The sequence below is a fragment of the Lepisma saccharinum genome, chromosome 2 (genome assembly GCF_977018435.1).
Source record: "Lepisma saccharinum chromosome 2, izLepSacc3.1, whole genome shotgun sequence".
NCBI classification, from domain to species: Eukaryota; Metazoa; Arthropoda; class Insecta; order Zygentoma; family Lepismatidae; genus Lepisma; species Lepisma saccharinum.
The window spans coordinates 91,798,205-91,817,078 of record NC_139230.1 but is presented as its reverse complement, the minus strand read 5'-3'; the positions used below and the strand labels follow the sequence as shown (position 1 = coordinate 91,817,078).

The window sequence follows — 18,874 nt, the reverse complement described above, 5'->3', positions numbered from 1 at the left end:
GTGCATTTCTTCTTCGGCATGATTCCTAACAGCTTTTTCAAATTTAATTGTTTATTAGTTTTCTCTAACATTTGGTTAAAATGTCCTTTTGTAGCGTAAGAAAATTTTATGCAGAATGAATTAATTCGGTTGTTCAATGTATTTTATAACTTTCTTAATAAGACTTTAATTTTAATACAAACATTCACTCATATTTATCAGTTTTTAATACCTTGTTAGCCAGAAAAAGTGATCATTATAAACCTTCGACTAGTAAACAACACTTCTTTTCGTTAAAACTCATAATATGACAAAACTATATATTCAGGTATATGCATTGGAGTTATGAACAAAATAATTTAATTCTTCACCATTGTTTATCAACCACAATTTCTATTAGCACCATAGATTATATAAAACCGCGTACACTGAGAAAAAAGTCTGGTTGGCTGGAACAAATCCTAGTTACAGCAACCAAATCCCTTGTTTGTTATACGCGAGCAAAACGTGAAGGTTCAGAGTACAAAATTATTTGTTTGACTTAAATTTGTTCATCCAACCAAATCTTCTGTTTGTTGTATCTAATTGGATATAGTTCTCTGAGCAAAATGTTTGGTACCATCAACCACATCAATTTGTTGGCAGTAAAGGATCTTTTGTTGGAATTATGATTATTAAAAAGTATGAAATCCCTGGGGGGACAGGGGGGAATTTCCCCCACCAACAATTTTGTCCTAAAAAAATCCAGTTGGTAAAGAAATTGGTTGGCTTCTTTAAAAATAAAGGATTTATTTATGTATGTAATATAAATACCTAATTAAATATATATCAGGTATATATAATATAAATATATAATGTAAGTACCTGATTATACAGGGTGGCTCAATAAGTCACTTAACACCCTCAGTACAAGGCCACTGCAGCGCGCAACATGGAAATGGTGATGACCAATCGTTATCAGGCCAAGGGGGAACCACATTGACGCCACCCACACGGTCGGCGGCCATCTTGATGTCCGCCATCTTGAATTCAACTTCAGAATTTTAAATGGGAAGGGGGTCGTGCGACATATCAAAATGGGCTAGAATTTCACGAGAAATGCAATGGTGAAGGTTTTTTCGACGTATCTTTAACCAGTAAAAAGATATGACTGAATTCTTGTACCAATTTGCTCCTTTTCGAGGTGTTAGAAAAATGCCTTAAAATTTGTTTAGCCCTTCGGTAATGCATCGAGATCAAAGTGACGTCTATGGAGAGACGTTCGCATGCCATTGCACATTATTTTAATCGGATACATCCATGAAGAGCTGTGCATTTTGAATGGTTGTCGCGAACAATTTACAGTATGACGCTTACATTGAATTAAAAGTCCTTCACAGTGACAAGGCTAATGTTTATGTTCATAAGAAAGTTCATAAACAGAATATTCGATGATTTTTATCTGATAACCCATTTTCGACAGATCAAAGTTGAATGGTTAGTGTTGGTAAGTTAATGGTGTGGCGTGCTGTGTGGAACACGATTGGTTAGTCAATTTTCCATCAGCGGAACCTTAAATGCTTAGGGCTACTTGGATTTGTTAAATAAACAGTTTTTTTCATCCTTGCTTATGGAAGAAGGTACTTTTGACAGAGTTTTTTCAATAGGGAAGAACACCAGAACACTTATGGGAACGTTATGAACCAGTTTTTGTCCAAAGTTAGTTATCAGATGACAAGGGTCACATATTCTGTTTATGAACTTCCTTATGAACATAAACATTAGCCTTGTCACTGTGAAGGACTTTTAATTCAATGTAAGCGTCATACTGTAAATTGTTCGCGACAACCATTCAAAATGCACAGCTCTTCATGGATGTATCCGATTAAAATAATGTGCAATGGCATGCGAACGTCTCTCCATAGTCGTCACTTTGATCTCGATGCATTACCGAAGGGCTAAACAAATTTTAAGGCATTTTTCTAACACCTCGAAAAGGAGCAAATTGGTACAAGAATTCAGTCATATCTTTTTACTGGTTAAAGATACGTCGAAAAACCTTCACCATTGCATTTCTCGTGAAATTCTAGCCCATTTTGATATGTCGCACGACCCCCTTCCCATTTAAAATTCTGAAGTTGAATTCAAGATGGCGAACATCAAGATGGCCGCCGACCGTGTGGGTGGCGTCAATGTGGTTCCCCCTTGGCCAGATAACGATTGGTCATCGCCAATTTCAAATTCCATACTGCAGTGGCCTTGTACTGAGGGTGTTAAGTGACTTATTGAGCCACCCTGTAGTATAGATGCATATACTTAGGTATATATTTCATATAAAAAAATGCGGTATTTGTAAAGAAGCAAACAAATTCCTTTACCAACTGGATTTTTGTAGGACAAAATTGTTGTGGTGGGGGGAATTGTCCCCCTGTTTAAAAGGATTTCACACACTATTTTTTTAATATATACTATTGTGAAATTCATTTGTTATATATATTTTTTTTACATAATATGTATACCACTCTCTCACACACACACATGTATGCATTGGTGTAACTTGGTGGGGCAAGGGGGGGGGTGCTTGCCCTCCTAAAAGTTTCAGGTTTGTTAACATTTACAAGTTAAGGATACTTTTATCATCATCCTAAGACCTGAGAAGGTAAGTAATAAATAATACGATATATTTATAATTATGCAAATATAACTATTATTTAGCAAATAATCCTGGACACTATTTTTATGGGATGAAGAACTTTTCGACTCTGGCCCACAAAAGTTAAGCCTCAAGTTCATACAAGTCCCAAGTTACGCTCATGCATGTATGATGTATGGGTCTAAATTAAGTTATCCTCCCTCCGTTACAAGTCTTTATTTCCATCCTTGGAAAGATATTCCCTGTTATTATATGCAGATGCGAAGGGGGCATGGAAGCATATATTTCTTTTCCATATTTGAAAGTGGAGATCATCAGAACCGTGCTATAGCCCCCTTTGCACATTCCTACACCCCCTGATGTGAGGCCAGATGAGTGCCACAGCTACTTCTACTAGGACAGACGAAAAATTTCCTCTCTTTTTTTTATCCGAGAGAAACAGATATGATCATCAGAACGAGGTATCTTGTATGGTAGTTGGACGTCCTACAAACTGAATCATCAAGTTACCACAGGTTACCATGGATGTAAAAAATCGACACTAATGCTATGCACTTAGCGAAAAAAAGGGGAACTATATTTTGAGGTACTGTCTTGTATATGTTGCAATGACACATTGCGGGCCTGTGGCACAGTGGTAGCGTCGTCACCTTGTAATCAAGGGGTCCCAGGTTCATTACCCGGTGGAGGCACACAGTGGTTCGTATCCCACTTTGAACTGTAGGTCCAGTAGCCAGTCTGTGCATAAAGTGGACTTAAAACAACAAATCAATCAATCAATGACACATTGCAATCTCACTATAATTTTTTGCATCATGTTTTATAGCATATTTCACTCTAGCTACAAAATGTATGTGGTCTACTCAATTTCTGTGCAGTGACATTGAAAAAAAAATACCACCTTAACGTAATAATAAACACTTCAGTATGAGGAATTTAAAAAAACAATTAAGAATGGCTAGGGTATAGTGCAGCAGCATCAAATACCAAATCAGCTGGTTGTGAAAAACATGGCAAAGTGACTTCAGTTCAGAGACCTATTTCATCTTGCACTCATATACATATCCACACACAAACAAACTGGTGTCTCGAATAATGAACAAAATCTGTTCCAGGATGTTCATTGAGCAGAACACTGTTTCTCACAGGTCACTATACTCTGTTCCGGGAATCTCAGGAGTGAGCAAATAAAAACAAGTCTCTGCACAAATGGTGACTCGAGAGGGCTCCACCAATGTGACAGGCAATGGAATGGCATGGTTGGGGATAGTGACTTCAGTTGCCAGCCTTTGCAGCAGCGTGTACTGCTTTTTTTTCCACCTGTTCACTTTGTCCCCTTCTCTGCCGATATACACTGTCTAGCCCAAAAGATTCCCACGAGAGAGTACATAGCAATAATTTTAATCTATTCCCAAGCCAGGTCAAAAAAAAATCTCTGAACATTGCAAAATAAAAAAAAATAATGCTGGGAATATCAAAATACCTTCAATGCTAGGATTGTTTAATTTAGAAGTTATAGAAAATATTGTACACACAATAGTTATAAAAAGTACACACATAACAGTATATATGCAAGTACAAATATCTAATTCATTATTATTTCAGCATTTCATGTTTTGATCGGTCTCTTTTTTAGTGTATTTACAACAATCGTTTTTAACGAATTATATAGCCTGGTTGCTGCTAGTAGATGAAATAGAGTACCCCACATGCTTCTCATGCAAGATAATGACCTACATCTGCTGATGGGTTAATCATGTGTGATTATATTTATGCACAGTTTGCAATGTGGGACATTTTCCATCTCGTGCTGATGTTTGTTATGTAGGATGTTTGTTACGCGAGGCACCAGTTTATTTTTAACACAGAAAAATATTCAATGAATTTAAAAGAAAATGGAAATTAAAGAAAACAAATTATGATACTCTTTTAATGGTACAAGTCCAGTGCACAAGTACACAAAATTTACTACTGAGGACATTTTCATTAATGTTACAGTAGTTGTACAAAATTACTTTAGAAAATAACTGAACTATAATTAAATTACATTGATACATATATGAAATTAAGAAACATAGTGGAGTTTCAAAAGCTACTTTTCACTGATATATATTTCTTGCCAGTACCTGAAATGTGAACATTACTTGGAGAATATTGACATACACTGTCATAAACAAAGATATACCACTCATTAGTATGCTCTACTTCATATGCAAATACATGAGAATTCAAACCAATTGTTTTCATTAATGTTACAACAAAATTTACACTTTTATTGTCATCTCCCAAAATATATTGTATATTACCAAATAGTGGTTCATCTGATTCAAAAGAAATGAGCAAAACATCCCCTACTTTGTAATCTATCCCTCTTACATTTACTGACAAGCATGAATAAACTTGTTCCTTTAAATTAACTGGTACTCTATGACTGAAATGATTGAAATTCGGAATGTCTTTAACATTAATACTGTCTCCAGGTCCGTAAACAACTTCTATTTGTAATCCTTTTCTACTAAGAGTTCTAAAACAGAATTGCAATTGATGTTTCAAGGCTAATGTATAGGCTATATTTCGCCTTGAGGCAACAACATGTGCATAACTTTTCAGTGTTCTATGTTTGCCTTCAAAACGCATGCACCAAATATTTATCAAGGGCCCAATTCTATTCATTATTTGTGGATAATGGGTAAGAAAATGGTGCTTTGGCTTGAGATTCTCCTTGAACAATTCTTTGTACAGAAAATTATGCTCAGCTATTAGTGCCTCCAACAATATGCAAATGCTACTTTGGTAAGTTCGAGATGTTACAATTTCTACAATTTCTGCAAGTACAACATATAAACACCAAAAATCATTATCCGAAGGCACAAGATCACCTATCAACAGACCAAAATAACGCACAAAACAAAGCATTTCAGAAGCTGAGTACATAATTTGACCCTTCTTCAGATGTTCCATCGTAATCTTTGGTGGTATATTACTTGTTTCAGATAAGCCGTAATCAAAGAATTTTAGCCTATCATTAAGAGTTTCTAATGTACAGTACTTATTTTCAATTATTTTTTTTACTATTCTAGCCATATCATACCTACAAATCCCTTCAAGAATGTCATGCATGATATCCACAGCAGCATTCTTTGTGACATGAAAACCAGGAAGTGCATTCCATATACATTCTTCTTTAATTCCTGTTTCGGTATAATTGTTTACTAAAACATCAGCTTCATAATTCTGTTCATTTCTCATCAACTCTGCTTTTTCGGTTTCAAGTTGCTGTATCAAATTCTTGTGCGCTTTGCAGAATCTGCAGGGAAAATTTCCTGAGAAGTTCTCAATGAACCCAAAAATAGAATTCATGCCAAGATTATCTCCTAGTATCAAACTTACCTTAAAATGCAACTGCTTTTCTAATCCATTGTGATTAACTGTTAACCCATGAATTTCCAATGACACAAGCTCTTTTTTTAGCTCCTTGAATACAGACTCATTGCCAAAAGTACTCCTATCTGTACTGTGAAACAGCAAAGCCAAGAAAATATTTTCTAATGTTGACAAATACTCTGCAGATAATCCACCCACTATATAATACACTGCGCCTAACTTATTTTTACCAGCGTGACCGCTCAATGGGTTATCTACTTCAAAATCATCAAAATATAAAAACAATGGAATTTCATATTCATATTGTTTCTCCCTCTGCCTCCAGAATTGACCTTGTATGTAATGTGTTATAGGTTCCTCGCAATCTGAGAGGGTATACATATTTTTAAATATATCGTCTAAGACCCCTGGTAATTCCAAAAATATTTTTAACACTTTACTCATGGAAATGAACTGTCCATAGTGATGCTCAATATCCAAAACTACTTGGCCACATTTTCTTTTGTTACAGATAGATTCACCGATTTTAAACTGGCTAGGTTTAATGAGAAATTTTGATTCTGTAAAATATTTGAACCTGAGATGTTCTGTATCTAATTTATCAAAAGGATCCATCACATATTGCAATAAACATCTCATATCTTCCGTTGTCTCATTTGATTTATCAACCAGAAGAGGCTCAATTTTACAAGTCAGAAAGTCAAGTAACCCGTAGCGTAAAAAATCTGTACAATATTCTATTGTTTCCTGAACTTGGTTTCTTGTGTAGCTGGAATTACTGTATAGTTTAGCAATAAACGATACAGCAGAAGCATGCAATGAATTTACAAACCTGTTAATAGGTACAGACTTCAGTGAATTTACATTGGTGCTTGTACTTTTAGGACCACTGTTAGCTGCAGGAAATTCTTGACACACTGTCCCAGATATCTGTGGCATAGTATAAGTAACTGCAACATTATTTCTACAATGTTTAGTTTCTAGATGTCTCCGAAACGTGTATGCATTTTGGAAACTTCTTTGACAAGTTCCTTGAGCACAATGATAGGCAGTCAAATAAGTGCCAGAATGCTTGTAACTTATGTGCCAAAGAAGCAATTTAGGAGTACCCAAAGTTTTTTTGCACCTATAGCAAGTAAACATATTGATGTGCAAGAATATTACATGGAAGAATCAACTATAATGCACTTACACATATTTACACTACATTTTACACTATCACTACATATTACACTTTCATTACATATTACACAACATATTGAATACTTTTATTTGTTAAGATCAAAATTAGTTTCTCTTTCTCAGCAAACTGCACCTTCACTGAATGCACTGGAGAGCACTGAGTGCTTCAAACACTCTTGGAATTTTTGAATCCCATTTTGTTGTTATGTGATAGATTGCCAGCTGAATAAGTAACCAGATATGTTCTGATTCTGGAGGATATGATGCATTGAGAACATGAAAAGCCTTAAAACATATATCCAAGCTCTTCAAAACTGAAGTCATCTTGTACAATGTGCTGTCAATATTTACATAACAACTCTGAATTTCAGTCACTGATGGCCCAACTACAATTATGTAAGGCTGCACTGTGAGGCCTATATTCTGCATTTTTTGCACCTTGTTGTATTTCAGTCTGTTAATGTCTCCAGGAATCTAATACAGAAAGAAAAAATACAATAAATACACATAGCCGGTTGGTTGGTCAGTTCAATCAGAATTACAAAATTCTATGACCCTCAAACATGTTGAAATAAATATAAAGAAAACATTCAAGACTTACATGTAAGGAAATATTTGCTGCAGAATGTATTTTCAAGATAACATTCTGTAACATAGAGACAGTGGTTCAAATCCCACTTTACACTGTAGGTCCAGTTCAAAATAAACAATATGGAATTTGCATTTTTTTTAGCATTTATTTAATCCAAAATGTTATCAATTTACACATATTGTATATACAGTGGGATGCATAAGTATTCCTTGGCAAATCACCCATGACTATTTCCATTTATTTTTCTCTTGCATCCGACGTGTTTTTAAGGACTGGCTGTGAATGTATGCTGGTGTAGAAGTTGTTAGCAGCTCGTTTGGTATTTTGTTTCAATCACTGAAAAAGAGAATAAACACGTTCTGGGACCATTTGCTTGGGAATACTTATGCATCCTGCTGTACATATTGCTTGCATTGTGGTTTCCTTTTCATAACTTAACAGTTATTACAAGTAAATGAACATTTTTTGTCGTGATGCTTGGAGACACCCCCACCCCTCAAAAATATAAGAATACCTGTAATACTAAGTTATAAAATGGAAAGTTGAATATATTTGTGATGCCGTATTTAAAATTTTCTAAAAGTGAACACTACATTCCACAAGTGTGACACTGAAGTCTAGATTACTTCCTCTCTGTCTCTCTCTTCCTTCTGTATATGTGTCTGTGTGTGTGTGTTAATTGTTAAAAGGAATGCAAAAAATATGTGGTTATTTATCTTACGCATTATGGTGACTGGTAATGATATAAGATACCATTCACGTGAAAATTAATTTTCACACTAAGTACACATTCCGAGCTTCCAACTCTGTGAAACAGCAGCCCATTGCATCGAATCTCACTCCCTCTGTTATCTGTCTTTTTTAAATCAGAGCTCTATTTCTTACGATGTAGATTTCCTATTGACATCACAATGCTGAATCAACACCAAAAATGTTTGCCTCCCACTTGGCTTGCATCAGTTACGTGGGAGATCTGCTAATTGTCAAGCATTATATTAAAATTTGAACCTGGAACACCACCTTGAGTAGTGAGTCAGCCAAGCAGAGGCCATGTAGTTATCAAGCTACTATATGGCTGTCTACTCCAATGCTATGAGTTCTTTACACCAATACCCCTAACTGAGACTACATTATCTATATGGAAAGAATTGTGAACAAAAATACCTTTGCATGACATATAATTCCTTCCTGGCTTTCCAGGACGGATGGTTTCCATTGCTTTCTCACACTCCTGATTCTCCCTGGAGGTGGTTGCATATAAGGAAGCAACATGATTTGCACTGTATGCTTTGAATCTGAAATTATAGTTCCAATAGGGTACTTAGGTAATTGATTACACATCCTCAACATTTTCTCAATGCAAAATTTGAAAATGTTTCAAAGGAAAATATTATCCATTAACAAAAATACTTAATATTATCTAGACCTACTGGAAGCATGCAGGCAGAATATGTTACTGAATTAATTGAATAATATAACCTGCATGCTTCTATTTGAAATATTTATATAATTATGGATAAACAGCAGTCCACTAAACTTCTGACTCCTGAGCACTTTCTAGAAATATGGTATATGATTTATGAAGAACTAAACACTATCTCTTCAAAAGCAATGGTAACATGTTATAGTTTAATTAAAAATTGAACGTTGAGTTGAGTTGGTGTTTAAGTCCACTTTATGTACAGAAAGCTAATCGGGACTGGACCTACAGTTTAAAGTGGGATCCGAACCACTGTATGGTTCCACCGGGTATCGAACCCGGGACCTCTTGATTAAAAGGCGATGGCGCTACCACTGCGCCATCGAAAAATTTAACCTATCGTGAATAAGAGCACATTTATCTTTATGCCATACTACATTAAGTAAAGTCAAGGGTTCTTTTAAAGAGGCAATCTTGCAAGACAAGTACATCGGTGTAAATGAGTAAATTGTAATGGTGTATATTGCAAGAAAATCAAAAACACTTCCAACAACTTTTAATCCGTTTCGTTTTCACTTATATTTTCTTTAAAAATTTTAAGATTAATAACAACCAACAGTGTATATAATGAAATACGTCCATTCCTTCTCCAATTAGAATTTGATAAAGTATTCATGCCTAGCTTTTGAAATGATTAATTTCTTTCTTTTCATTCTTATCATACAGGTGAAATATGATGAAACTCTGAACTTACCATCACTTAAATTAGCACCATCTAACAACGACACTAGTTTCATATAATTGACATCTGTTGAGCCACTTTTTAAGGATCTTAAATTCTGGAAAAAAGTTTCCCATTGTGTCAGAAGTTCAAATACACTTTCTGGATGTGCCTGTTCAAAGTCTGATTCTATCTATATAAAGACAAAAAAAAAAAAAAGAAGTAGTAATATACATAAGTAGCAATCAAAAGACAGAACAAAAGTAGATGTATTTATTTCTATACAGCTTTGTCCTGTGCTTCTATCCCATATTGTGAAATCGACAATACACCATGACCAGGATTTTTTACATCAAGTGAATATAAATATCTTACAGTGTCTCAAGTTTTTTAATGTGAATGGTTAGGAGGATATTAATCATACTGCCCACATATACCTTTTGAAATCATGTTAGTTGCATTAAGGCAGTAAGAAAACTGACCCTCGTCACCCAGTCTCTTCCGATATATGATTGTTCCTTTATCTTTTCTTCATTTCCACCACAGCAAAAAAAAAAAAAAAAAAAAAAAAAAGAAAAAAAGAAACAACAAAAACATAGAGCCACTTCCTAATATTCTGGGATACACTGCCTTCCTTGTCTCATACATTCATCCCATAACTACAAAGTTACAACCTATATGCTATTAGTGAGAGAACTGGAGTCACAGTGGTCTTATGGCATTTTACTGCTACATCAGAGACCCAGGTTCCATTCCTGGGGTGGGTGATGTAAGATCAGAGATCTTTTGGCCTTGTCCCTGCATAAAGTGACTCTGGGGTTCACTCAGCCGAATGTAAATAGGTACCTGGGGTAACCCTGGGAAGTAAAGGTGGCCACAGCCTGGTGCTGATCACATCACCTTTAAAACTTGGGGGGGGGCAAGGAGAGTTTACTACTTTTTAGTTGACGAGGCTTAGCATTACGAGGCCCTAATACTGGAGCAAAAATGGCTAATCGTCACCACTTTGTAGGGCCCTAACCCCCGCATCCCCTAAATGTGCCTTCATGGCACAATGCAATATGCACATGTAACTTTTCCTTACCTACAAACCCCTATGAGAGAATATGTACTGTAGACATATTTTACCAATACGATAACATCATTACGATAAATTATAAAAAATATAGTCACAAATTATCCTAATATATATAAACAGCACTGGAAATACTGTATACACCAGCAGAAAATATGAAAACGAAGCTCCTGGGAAAGATAGATGTGTGTGGCACCCAAATAATATAACAAAAAATGGGACAATAAAAAGCACAAATGTTTAATTTGTACAAAGCATTGAACACTTCCAATTTTTACAAATCTTTCAACTTATTCATTTATTAAGAAATGAGATGTGTGCTTACCAATGTATATCCCAAGCTGTGCTGTAGTACTGGCCAATCCTTTATAAAATGTTGCACTGTGCTTCCATCACTTTTCAGATTCTGTTCCTGCCTCATGCTCCAAGTATTCTTCCAATGTTTTAGTACTTCCGGCCATGGTTCGCAACTATTTGCCAGCCAGGACTTGCTGTTTTCTTGTTCGTCTTTAAGATAAACAGAGAATATGGAAATATTACACAATAGTTTCCACTCCGATAAATTTCTGAACTTCCATAATGATACACATAATAATGAAAATAATGTAAATTATGTATAATATCAATCACAGTAATGAGAAAACTATAAGAACTGAAAAAATTACAATCTCATAATGCTATTGCCAGTGCACTGTGCCTTATCTGGGAATTGAACCAGATTACAATGTGATGGCATTCCCACCATGCCCTATAAGACTTTGATTTGCACTCTTCATTTCATTTTTCGTCCATGTTATAATTTCATTACAAATGGAACATATCAATGAATAACAGCACATTTAACTCTATTCCATACTACTTTAAGTCAAATCAAGGGTTCTTTTAAGAACCTTTCAAGAACTTCAAAAATTAAAATGTATGTCCCCATTTACTAAAAATTAAATCTGCCTTACTCTGCAGAAAATAGGTGACTACATGTAACAGATTTGTTATCGCAAATCTTTGTAAAATGGTACAATGGGTTTTAGAGAACATTTACACTGTTAAACAAATAAAAAGGATAAAGAAATGGAAAATTTTTAAGTTGATGAAAAACACATTAAATATCATAATTCAGACAAAATTTATGAAATTACCTGAAATAGTAGTATCCACATCAATTGCTGATTTTTCTGATAGGCCTATTGTCCTGGATACACTGCCTAGAATCCCAACACTTCTCAATTCTCGAAATTTATTTCTGTATTTGTCCACCAACTTTCCCTTTGATATACAGGATTTGTTCACTCTGCTATCTCTCTTTTTAACTGGAGGAATATAATAAACTGAAACACTTTCTGTCTGGAATATAGACACTATACTTTCTGCTATACTTTCAAATTGGTCATTTCGCAGGCGTCTGCAAAATACAAAATTAGAGATGAGATAAGAATGTGGTATCTCCCCTCTGTAGCAATGGTTTAATTATATTTCTACATAATTAAAAGTTTGAGGCAATACTAAAACTTGTTCATTAATAAAATGTGGAGTTATTTTACTTCTGTTCTCTAATATTTGTTTGTCAGATCGAATTTTAGGAAGTTAGAATTCCTGTAGTATCATAATCAAACAAAAACATGTACAGACATTTAAATGCACATTGTACTCATCATTACTTTCCTTTCGTCATACCTTTCAAAGCATTTGTGTGTGTGTGTGTGTGTGTTCATTTCTGTACACTAAAAGTCCGAAAAATAATCATGTATGTGTTTATTTTGTTTGATACTTGACCTGTTCTAGTTAATACTATAGGCAATCGGTACACGATAGTCATGTTTTTCTTACGTTCCACCAAAAGTACACTCATAACACTACTATTAATTAGATTCTTCTTTGGATATCTATCTTTGGTAATGAATATCATGGTGACCAAAGCTGTTATCATGCTCCGAGTAGTCATCTCATGAATATTTACATGATGTATCTTTACATAACTAATAAAAAAAATAATAAGCCAGCATCCAGTAACCTTGCTGCAAGAAGAAAAGTAACTCTGCTGAACTGACAATAAAGAAATGGGAACAGGTTAAATGGCTGTCATTGTAGATTGAGTTGGTCTTTTTTAAGTCCACTTTATGCACAGTAAGGCTAATTGGGACTGGCCCTACAGTTTAGAGTCGGATCTGAACCGATATGTGCCCCACCAGGTATAGAACCAGTGTCCTCTTGATTACAAGGCAACGACGCTACCATTGTGCCATCAGGGAGGCTGGCTGTCATTGTAATAGTACTTACGCCTAAATATAAGAATGCTCATAATAAACAACGCCAAATCCATGGTACAGTTCTTCACAAGATTAAAAATAGTGTAAGTGACATTTATGTCCAGGCTATGCTTTATGTGCATAAAATTCTAAAATTTGGGCATAAATTACACACTGGTATGAGTTCTGTAGACGTGAGGTAAAATATGAGTCTATGGCAATGAAATTTCACTATTGTCAGTTCTATTTTTACCTGAAAAAAAAATCTGGTATTCTTCATAAGTGAATTTACTGGGTTAATGCAAATATAGTCTTCCGCAGTCATTTCAGCTATTAAATGATGCTGTTGTATTTTCATTTGCAAGTGCAAGTTATCTACACTACACTTCTGTCAAACACAAATGATCAAGATATTTTTGTCAACTACTGAAAAAAGCTACTGGTATTGCATAATGTTCCTTTTCACTAAATAAACACACTAGTCACTGTTTACCAGATGTCTTTTCCTTTTTTTTTTTTTTTGTTCAAGTGGAATTTGCAAAATGAGCTTTGTCCCTGATAATAGGCATCTCATAAAATATACTTTAGTGGGGTAGTTCTAAAACTCAGAGAGAATGTTTCAAGCAAAAACTTACACATTAGGATTCTGTAATAAATGGTTGATGATGATATCAACGAGCAGACCTCTGGTCTTACGATTTAGTGATTTTCCTGTCTCATATGTCCCAAGGACAAATCTTCCACTTCCACTTCCTTGTAAGATATCCAAAATGTTTTGTGACGTAAATGGTTCTTGTATTTTAACTGGAATGCTTCCAGATGTCTCAGGTACATTTATGCTATATTCTGCTATTCCACCCTCAGGTTTCACATTATTTACACTTGTATCTTCACAGCACACATCAAATTCATCTATGTAGTTCTCACTTATAGTACTACCAGCTGGTGTATTTGTCAAAGTTTCAGCTGATGAAGATTGCACCTAAATTAAAAAAAAATGTAAAAATAAATATGTAACTTTTATTGTTTACATACAAAAAATGTTTAATGCTTCTTAGTTATACATGAAAAGGAAAAACCATTTGGATAATTCTGATAATTTTTACTTTAATTCATGATTCAATAGAGAAGGAAGCTTATCTGTTTATTTTTAGCCTTCACAACTCTTTGGATGCACATTTTATAAATACCCATGCAGTTTAGTAACAACATTAAAATAAATATGTGAACACTAGTTCAAAATGTAAAATGTATTCATTTCAAGCTCATCAGGTCACCTTCAGAGCATCATGCCCTGCAGGTTAAAAATGGTATTAAACAAAAAGGATGGACAAGATGAAGGGAAGAATAAGCTGTAACTACATTCCCAGGTGTTCTGGGTTGAAACGTAAAACCTGACATATTTCTTTCCCCCATGCACTCGTATTGCATAATCGAGGTTATAAAATTTAAGTCAAAAAAGAAAGTCACACATAACATTTCTTGTAAATTTAACATGAAATGGAAGAAGAGAAAAGTATATGCATACATTGTAAAGACTCAAAATTGGAAACCTCGGTGTTGAGCAGTTAATGGAGTAGTTCACCAAGTTGGTTCTCAATTTTGATGAGGGAAATATGAGACATTAAATTACATACCTCTGTAGGACTAGCAAGTAAGAAACAAGAAACTGAAGTGTAGAAATATATGACAGTTAGGTTACATACCTCTTTAGGCGTATCAAGTAAGTACCCTGTAGATGATAGTTTTACTTGTTCTCTGTATTCTTCAAGTTTTTTCATAAAAATTGCTCTTCTGCCGATTTTTGGAATAAGTTCTCTGAGATGATCTGCAGTGAGCATGCACAATGCACCTATGTCTATTTCATGCTCTGAAAACAAATATAGCAAAATTTTGGAAGAATAAGTAAGAAAGTTTAATTTAGAAAATCCAGGGCTGTGTCAGAATACAGCATTTCTGTCTCTTTCTTGTTACAACAGAAGCCATCTTTTTCTTCAAATGTATGGTGGTTTGTTTGTTTTTATAAGCACTGGTTATTCCTAATTCATTAATCTTGATGAAAAGGTGAAGGGATGAAGTGGCATTAATGAGGTTCAGCATGAGGCCATTCTTTATGTAACCTAAGTGGCCTTTGCCATTGTTAAAGGTTCTGAATACAAGTTTGTAACCTTAACCACTAACACAAAATTGTTTTGAAAATGAATGGTAAGTGAGGTTATAAAACAGACACAAGAGTTGACAACAGTGATTTTAATTTATGGTTATTTATGATATTTATGATGTGGTTTCTGTGACGGTGGTAAGGGTGCTATTAGATAGGGATCCAATATTTCTGCAAACAGAATTCAGTACTTTAGTATTATACATACTACCTGGTTAGGTTAGGTTAAGAGTATTAGCTAGTTTCAGGATCGACAAAATCATGTTTGCGAGGGGAATATAATTTAACATAGGCAAATGAGGTAGTCGGTATAATACTCAAGTACCCAGAATTCTATTATGCACATGATACTAGAAATGAACAATTATCAAAAACAGGAATCACAACGAGTTATTTAATTCCTTCTTTTACATCACTTTTGGCTAATCTCAATAGAAACGATGAATTGTTATTTGATTAAATTGATGCACAGACACTCCCAAAGGAACACTGCCTCGACCAGGACTGGAATATGGAACCCTCAGTTGGCTATCATGGCATCAATTATTTAATGGAACTGATGTTTTAAGTGCATGAAGTAAATTGAAAGTAGAATGACACAAAAATGTCGTTTAAGCCCATTTTGTGCTCAGATAACTTAATCAGCATTTGAACTAAATTTAAAATGCAATCTAGAACAGCTGGGCAATGCACCTACACTGGGAATGGTAAAAATTTACTATCCTTCGGACACCTCTAATATTTTCGTTTCGTCAATTTTTGACATTCGTACTTACGTATCTGCTTCGCGGAACATTCCTGAAGGTGTATCAATGTTGGGCATGAGTTTACAATACCAGACCACTCTCCAATTTCTATCAAATTTCGCCTACTTACTAATTTCGGTGTCCTGATGACGTATCTGTAGTTCATATTTGGCGGTCACTTGTTAAAATTGTACATTTACGTGTACAACTTGTAAAATAACCTTGCGATTTACCACGGTGATTGTCCATACACAGCAATTCGGAACCATCTTTCTTTCGCAATTAATTAGCTAATGGTCTTCCTTTACGCACAACAATCTTGTTGACGACAGACGAGGAATGCCTACGAGGTTAGGTTAGGCCTGTTAGGTTAGGTTCCATTAGCATAAATACAAAGAAAAATTAATATTTTAGCTAAGAAAACTATACCTTATCTTGCCTGTTGATTTCTTCATGTTGGGAAAATGGCGTCTTCCGTGCAGCTATTGTTCTTATGGTAGGGTTACATTACGTTAAGAAAACATAGTTTATTTCATTTTTTTCTCGATTTCCATACTTGACCGCCAATTATTACATGCAGATTCGTGATTAGGAGTTCACAATTAGTGAGTAGGCGAAATTTCATAGAAATTGGAGAGTGGTCCGGTATTGTAAACTCGTTCCCAATGTTGTTTTGATGAAATTTGAACTATGTTTCCTAACCTAACAGAACTAACCTAACCACGCGCCAATGGTTCGCAATTATTTCCAATTTCTAGATCCTGATACTAACACGACACCAAATTTTAACTATGTTTCCTAACCTAACAGAACTAACCTATCCACGCACCAATGGTTCATGGGGCTAGCTATTCTCCGTTGGAGAATTAATTTTCAACGAACAACATGAATTTCAGCTATGAAACATTCCCACATCACACAAAACACCTTCCCGATGTTCGACAATGCTACAGGAACTTATTACGGTAAGTAGTTTCTTATGTAAAAATAAATAAATGTGTCCGAAGGATAGTAAACAAGTACCAAAACAACTTAAAAATTACCTTACGCAAACAAGCAGGCTTGCCATGGACAATGTATTTTCCGTTAACATGCGACTGTAAGTATCGTAGACCAATGGGAATTAATGTAGAAATAATTCGGAAGCTTAGTAGCATGCATTTAGGGACTTTATGTTAATGCTAAGAGAACCAAACCTGACCTGCCTAACAACCACGAAAGCATCTATTGGCTAAAACTCTGCAGTATGTGTTAACAGACGTAAATGAAAGTCGAACCATGCGAAAATTGCATTCTTAGTATCATGAAATCTGAATAAAACAAAATGAACTTGGGCGGGAAAGGTTCCTGGCCCGAGAATCAAACCCATGTTGTCCGCATGGTAGTAAAGATGCTACGCAGACTGAGCTACCACGCCTATGTAAACGCAAAACACACTTGCGCCACATGTAATGCATTATATTCTCTATACTGTATGATTAAATAGTACATACTTGATTAATTAGTAGAGATTAAAATACGAGAGACAAAACCGACACCGATGTGGCAGACTCGAAAATATGCATTTCAACTCGTACGCCTGTACGCAAATTAATATTTATGTTTTTCACATATTATGATTTCTATTTAAAACTGTTCCACTTACCAGCAAATGTAGGAATTAGACCTTCAAAGCCCCACAACTTCAAAAGAATCGATACTTCGTTTCCGAGATCCGCCATGTTTTTCTTGTCACACTTGCCAGTACGAGAATCACGTTCTTTTTGTTCAAGGAACAAAATATCTGTTTCAAAATACAAACAGAACGTCAAACAACAAAATGGCTGTTTCAATGGACAAAACTAACTTCAAACAAGTATGATTGTTAAGAGAACTAAACCAAATGGTTTATGTAAACAGTCACTTTGTAGGTGTAACTAAACTTTGGTTAACCGTACGAAATATTGTGGAACCAAATATATTTTGCCCCTGCAACTAATCCGTTCTCTCCGTGTATGAATGGCAAAATGTGATGCAACACAAGTTTAAACCCAATTCAAATTTACGAGTATTTCACCGAGATATATTAGAGAAGAAAGAGAAAATGTTAGATGGAAGAGAAAATTAGTTAAAGGAGAGATTTGAAGAGTGGGACGAGAGGGGTAGGAAGAGATAGCAATCTGAGAAAGAAAGATACATAAATAAGAAGGCAGAGTAAAGAGGGAAAGGCGAAAGAGGTAAGGTGAAAATTGGCAATGAAAGGAGAGAGAAATAAAAAAATTATACAGTGCCTTACATTTAAACCTTCCCATCCTAATGTATCAATATACAGCTTCTGCCCACCCGGTTGAGAATTTCTGGCACCATTCCTGTAGTGAAGTCAAACATTTCAATTCTAATCCTTCAAGAAGTAACAACATGGAGAAGTGATCGAGGAGTCAGTGATAATTATTATTGGAAATGGAATTACATTGTTTTCACATGTCTGCAAACAGCGGAACACCTTACCGCTGATAACGTTCTTAATTGACGAGGTTTTCTCGGTCTAATGGTCTCCATATCTCTACAATAGACGTATGGAATATAAACTGTATATTTCAAAATAAACATTTTCAATTATCCGCTAATGAAAATGAAAATTTAGATTCTTATGCTGTGGGTAATACGTACAATCAAATAACAAATAAACTTCTTTTTATACTTTCAAATCACTTACAAAAACAAAAAAATGCAATTTGTTGTTTATTTTGATTTACATTT

General features: G+C 34.9%; 1 protein-coding gene across 1 annotated transcript; it reads right to left on the bottom strand.

Annotated features, from left to right (window-relative positions):
* Nucleotides 1–6,613: 6,613 nt before the first annotated feature.
* On the bottom strand, nt 6,614–17,973 carry LOC145984090 (uncharacterized). Its single transcript, XM_083117496.1, has 8 exons — nt 17,781–17,973; nt 14,935–15,098; nt 13,864–14,210; nt 12,122–12,384; nt 11,311–11,492; nt 9,944–10,103; nt 8,934–9,064; nt 6,614–7,651 (listed from the first exon to the last, which is right to left on the bottom strand). Exons 1-8 carry the CDS (start codon nt 17,854–17,856, stop codon nt 7,313–7,315), a joined length of 1,662 nt encoding a protein of 553 aa, XP_082973622.1. The 5' UTR covers nt 17,857–17,973; the 3' UTR covers nt 6,614–7,312.
* Between the last annotated feature and the right edge of the window lie 901 nt (nt 17,974–18,874).